Source organism: Eleutherodactylus coqui, chromosome 6, assembly GCF_035609145.1.
Source record: "Eleutherodactylus coqui strain aEleCoq1 chromosome 6, aEleCoq1.hap1, whole genome shotgun sequence".
Lineage (NCBI taxonomy): Eukaryota > Metazoa > Chordata > Amphibia > Anura > Eleutherodactylidae > Eleutherodactylus > Eleutherodactylus coqui.
The window spans coordinates 17,047,091-17,053,261 of record NC_089842.1 but is presented as its reverse complement, the minus strand read 5'-3'; the positions used below and the strand labels follow the sequence as shown (position 1 = coordinate 17,053,261).

Genomic DNA, 6,171 nt, shown 5'->3' with positions numbered 1-6,171 from the left:
AATCTGCACTGGCGGGTCACAGAAAAGTTAGGGCCTCTCTGTGCCGCCTTGCCTTCAGGAGGTAGGGAAACAGCAGCGAAGTTAGGAGAACCCCGGTGTCCCTCCTCAGAAGGGTATTAGGGGAATTATATCACCCTGGCAACCCAAAAAGTCTAGGGAACTCCAGGATCCTGAAGACCTGCAACAGGAAGGTTACCTCCTGGGGCCAGTAAGCTAAAGCTGGTTTAGCCGAGTAACTACAGGAGGGGTATATCTGATAAGGGTCCTCAACTCTTCCTTTGCTTAGTGTGCGCCTCCTAAAAGCCGTATCGGAGGATCGCAGCTGTACTGAAGTGATGGGAGGCAGGCGTTTATGAACAAACACGGCCCAATATTGCGCTCGGCTGTGTAACACTACCCTGGGGTTATATTCATGCCGAACGGAAATGCTGTGGATTTTCTACAGCTGGAAACTACAAAGATAAATCCACAGCATTTCTACTGGAAACCAACTTGTGATCCGCAGCCAATTTCATCCTGAGCAGCGCTCCTCTCACTGCCCAATACGGTCCGCTGCTGCACACCAACTGCTACTGAGCGCCATCTCCAGCGTTCATGTTGTGCGCCGGTCATGCGACGTCACTTCCGTGTTTCCTGAATGGCGCGGTTCAGTAGCGGTTGGTGTGCGCAGGCCAATATCAGCTGCTGATCTGCAGCCGATTTAGTCAAAATCAGCACCAATGAGTTTCTGATGTGGAAAATCCACAGTATTTCCTGCTACGTGTCCACGTACCCTTAGGGCGAGTTCACGGTGGATTTTGGTGCAGACTGACGTGGTTTTTGCCACAGATCTGCAGCAGATATAGTTTCAATGGAAGGCATAAATTGCGCTGCTGATTTTGACGCAGACTTTCTGCACCAATTCCATTACATGTGAACGTGCGAGTCGGACAGAAGCTGCAGCTTTAATGGCTTAACTACAATCCTTCTAATACATAAAACACGGATTCCAAACAATGGAGTTTATTGCGGGTTCACGTACAGAATGGTGTCCTGGCCACACGCTAAGGCACCCAGATGTTAGAAGGCTGGAAAAAAGTAATAAAACACCTCTTATGATACATACAGACCGTTTTTGGAAGGGTCTTTCCAAGATCATCTGGCCGACCTGCACACATAGCGGTAAGATCTTATTATGGGTACGGGGGGCGTATAACGTGTGCAGCTACAACAATATCGACTGTTCAGGGAAAACCCACATTGCTCCCCCTTCTGACAGGTGGAGGGTTGGGGGTCTGCACCCACCATACACAAGGAAGGGGTTTAAATGTAGTCATTGCATATTCATCAGATGTACATGGAGGAGTCCATCCCGCAGCACAGGTACCTGCAGACGCCTCTGTTAAAACACAGTAGCGTCTCCGTTCCTCCGGAACATTTAGAGTCATTGTACTTTATCAGAGCTGGAGGAAAAGCTGCGGTCACGTCCTCCGATTCCTCCCCACCTCAACTGTGACACTCCGGAAATCTCTTGCCATGTACAAGAGGAAACTGTTATTCTGATTCCCCATCATCATCGTCGTCATCCTCCATTTTTTCTTCACTCTTTTCATCTTCCACTAAAAACTGCTTGAATTCTCCGGTCTCTGCCACCCACATGGATTTTATGGTCACTTTAAAATCTGCCATCTGATAGCCAAAGAGTTTCTACAGAAAGAGAAGTTTCGTCAGCAGAGGACCCAACATGGATGCCATGATGGCAGCGATAAACGAAGACTCACCAGGAGCCGCGCTTGTTCCGGGGTCAGGGTGTCGCCCTCTTTACACACCTGGTAATCTGACAGAAGGGTCACCACTCCTGCGGGGAAGAACAATGGAGACGTTCAACACAACTGTAGAATAATGCATTGAGTCTACAGGCACAAGACAGAGGACACCTACAGATCTCTGCTTGCTGTCAGTGTATGGTAAGACTTTATTCAGAGGCTGATCTACCCCTGTAAAAGCAACCCCAGAACTCGGACCAAACACTTCTGAACATTTGTCCTCCTTGTTCCCAACCGTCAGTTCCTGGGACCCCAATCCGGTGATTCAAGATGGCCATCGCACTGCTAATCAATGCACACTATGTATTGGTAATAAGCCATTGCATGCTGCCGACTGCTCACATGAGTAGTTTTTGGCAAATTAAGCAGTTTGCAATGGCTTAGACTGCTGATACAATACCGATCTACCGAGTGCTTCAGTCCAAGAAGTGAAGCAGCCATCTTGGATATCCGGAGTGGATCCACAGGAGTTGGCAGATCAGCGGCTCTATGGGACGTTAAAGAGGAGCACCAGCTAATATAACCCCCCCTACCCCCTGACTAGGGACAGGAGGTTTGCTTTAGGCAGACAGGGCAAACAACCCCCCCTTAAAGGGAACCAGTCATTACAATGAGCATCATAACCTAAGTTTATGGGACTGTAGGCCAGGTCCCGAGGAGTCCAGGGATGCGCTTCGTATTCTCACCCGGCTCCCTGTTCTGTACTGTCACCTGTGGAAGCCGTTACTCTGTCTATAATCATGAATCTTAATCAGTCAGTCATAGACAACAGTAGGAGTTGGCAAGCACCGACTGAAGCGAAGAGTCACTCTCATAGACCGAGCGCCGACTTCCATGTGCGACTCCTCCGGCCCGTCCTATGAGCTCCAGAACTTACTTTACAATGTTCATAGCCGGTGACAGGTTCCCTTTATAAACAATACACACAAGTATAGCGAGGCGAGGACTGACCTTTCTTCAGGGTGGTGGGGAGGCCCAGCTGCCGTAACTGTGGCTCCATTGAGTGTGTGAACTGTTCCAGGGGTCCCGCATCAAGAACCAAATCGTAGGTGGCCTTGTTTCCTGCCCGAGCAAAGTCTGTTTCCTTAAACTCATCAAACCATCTGTAGAAACACGTCCAGAGGTTAATGACCATTATTATCAATGCAGACATTCAAAATACAAGCTCCTCCCCTACAGGGTGATAAGTGCCACTCCACCCATATAGTAAGCCTTGCATGTGATCCATGGATTTCCCTTAGTAGAGCTGCAGTTTGTGCTCCAGAGCAGATGCTCTTAAAATGTATTCATCATTGCACTCTGAGCATGCTCAGGGTGCAGCAACCATGCTCTGCCTGCATCAAGCACATGCGTGAGCCATTCTGATGTACTGCAGGAAAGTCAAAGGAAGCAGCAAAATCAGCAGCCCCATGTAGCGGTAACAGGAGGGAACTTACTAACAGCTTTGCAGAATATATCGGGATATTACTTTAGGGACCCTCTGGTTTCGGGACAAAATTCTGTTCCAAGACTGAAGGGGAGAATATTATCTGCAGTTCTTTTCAGCCATCCCTTTGATCTGATAGGTCTGGGTCCTGTTTCAGCTGTCCAAGATGGCCGATACAGTCTTCAGACTACTTAATCCCCACGGTGCATTGGTGGTGTTCTGCTCTGATTGGCCAGAACTGCTCATGTGATCAGCATTGGCCAATTAGATAGCAGTGCACGGTGTCCATTAGGTAGATAGAAATTTGCCACAGACATCTTGGCTGGTTGTAAACAGGGCCCAGATCCGGCGGATCGGAGAGGTGACAGACAAGAACTGCAGATAATATATCTTCGCCCCCTCCTGTCCCGAAAGTAGAGGGTCCTTTAAATGACAGTATCTTGAGCAAAGTGCTAGGGACGGACAAGGACTTACTTTGTAACTTCTTTCATTGTGCGATTTGTGAACAGAATCCCGACTTCTCCTACAAGACATTTACTCAACTACAAGAGGGGAGAAAACAGGGATGTCATTAGAATATTTCGGTTAGCGAGCAGCGCAAGGAGCGGCTCTGCGCAGAATCTTACTTTGTGCAAGTTATCCTTGTACTCGTCGCATGGATCCTTCCCCAGAGCCACGGACATCACTTTGTTCTTACCAAAGAATAACCTGGAAGGAGAAGATACCAAGATCAAACCCATCAGCGCTCTACAGGGCTGAGAACATCTACCCCACCCAGAAACAGATGCCAAGAGCATCAGATGATCCTTTTATTACACTGGTGCCCTTTAAACTGGGTACCCGCAGAATACTCCTGCAGGGTAAGGGCGCCATTACATGAGCACCATTAATGCACAGCTAATAGCACTAATTGCTGGGCTGCATCTGCGCTTGTAGGTTCAGCCTGGCAATTGTCGGGAAGACACGAGCACTAATAACAGTAATAAAAACTACAGCTCAACCTGCAAAAATAGCCGTCGCAAAGGCCAATCGACAAACAAAAAAAATGTTAATAAATTACGGGCTCAGATTACGGCGACAGGAAGACGTTTTCTTAAAAAAAAATACTTTTCATTTATAAAAAGTTTAATAGGTTAAGAAACTATATAAAATTTGTCATCACTGTGAATGTTGTAAAAACCAACCCCCACCCAACAAAAATAAAATAAATAAAAAGCGCAATTGCTGTTTTTTTAATTTTGTTAATTTCTCCCCACTTAAAACATTTACAAGTTTTTCAGGTATATTACATGATACCACTTAAAGAATTACAACTTGTCCCGCAATAACCGAGCCCTCAGACTGCTGTGTCAAGAGGAAAAATTAAAAAGTTAAGGCTCTTCGAAGGCGAGGATAAAAAAAAACCAAAACAAACAAAAAAAAATCTCTGGCCTTGAAAGGGTTAACAAAGAATCAAAAGGGAGATAGATCTAGGTTAAGGACTGGAGTGGATTCCTGTAACCCAGTGAACAGAGGCAGATACCGGCTGTGTTTCCAGGCGTTGCGCACGTCCTTCAGCTTGTTGTTCCTCATGTTCTGCACCGACAGAACAAACAGGTACTTGTAGGTGTCCACACATTTCCGCAGCTGTAAGAGGAACACAAGATACATAATGAGAACCCTAAAATGGTTGTGAAAGCACAGATTTCCTGTATATATGCCGTATTAGGGCACATTAATGGCACAGGAGCCCCTCTATGAGCCAGAGTAGAGAGCCGCTCCTGCACGGGGGGTCCCTCTGCCGCCCCGGTATTACAGCATGGCCATTAATGTGAACGGCTGCCCCGTAATACTACGCTTCCTGCAGGACAAACTCATGGGTTGTCGTGGCTTCCCTTGCGATGCCAGGAGTGGGACGGGCATCCTGGGTGAGGGTTACGGTTTAGGGTTAGTGTTTAGGGTTAGGGTTTAGGGTTAGCTAGCCCTAACCCTAAACCTAACCCCGTGTTACTTAACTGTACTGTGTAGTGCACGGCTGCTGAAGGCAATGCGCGTGCACGCTGTGTAGTCACGTGGTGCCGATTCCAGCCACCTCATTGGCTGGAATCGGCAGCGTGCATAACTGAAGCGATTAGTGTTAATATGCGTCCAGAACTCCTGGCATCATGGCGCCCAGGATGTGAGAGCGGATGCCAGGAGAACGATTAGTGACCCTGCGGCCTCAGATTGGCTACAGCTGTCACATGACTTCTGTACGTACCGTGATCGCCACCTGAGCCGCTCAGCTGTTTCTCTGCAGGCTCTAGAGATCGGGGGAGGGGGTGATGGTGGTGTCACCCTCCTGGTAATTTTTACCCCGGCCAGTTTTTCTGCTGGTAAAACCCCTTTAAATGGCACCGATACAAATCATAACTTGCCCACAAAAACACCCTAACATGGTGGAAGAGTCGCGGACAGAAGTGGACGAGGGCCGGCAGGACATTCAGCCTCTGCATGTAAACAAATGTGCTCGTTCACTGATAGCAAGCAGAGATCTTGACAACAGTAAGAGAGGGCCACACAAAGCTCATTGGAACATTGCGGATACGTGAAGCCTCGCCGCAGTCACATGATACAACGGGGCCCGTGGCGTCACGGACTACGGACTGGGGGGTCCTTACCTCCTCTATGAGGGTCTGCTTCACCTGCAGCCCCTTCTTGGTGGTCTTGGTCAGGGACACTGTGGAGAGACAGGAAAGTTACATCAGACATGTCTAGCCAGCGCCCCCTTCCTGTACCCGCCAGTACTGTCTGCTGTGGCCCCCGGGGCCCCGCTCACCCTTCTTGTCGCGCTTGGATTTAGGCATCTCGGCTCTCTCTCAGTCACGTGTAGTTCAGGCAAAACGTGTGTAAGGACCCCGGCCCGCGCACAGCATTGTGGGATTGCAGGTCCGTCCATCTCATTGCCTGTTCGGGACGCCC

At 48.6% G+C, this 6,171-nt stretch overlaps 1 protein-coding gene across 1 annotated transcript; it reads right to left on the bottom strand.

The window, feature by feature from the left end:
- Window positions 1-986: 986 nt before the first annotated feature.
- Window positions 987-6,133, bottom strand: MRTO4 (MRT4 homolog, ribosome maturation factor). Its single transcript, XM_066606355.1, has 8 exons — window positions 6,029-6,133; window positions 5,871-5,929; window positions 4,754-4,857; window positions 3,858-3,939; window positions 3,706-3,773; window positions 2,757-2,908; window positions 1,761-1,837; window positions 987-1,686 (listed from the first exon to the last, which is right to left on the bottom strand). The coding sequence occupies exons 1-8, from the start codon at window positions 6,054-6,056 to the stop codon at window positions 1,534-1,536; spliced, it is 723 nt and encodes a 240-aa protein (XP_066462452.1). The 5' UTR covers window positions 6,057-6,133; the 3' UTR covers window positions 987-1,533.
- Between the last annotated feature and the right edge of the window lie 38 nt (window positions 6,134-6,171).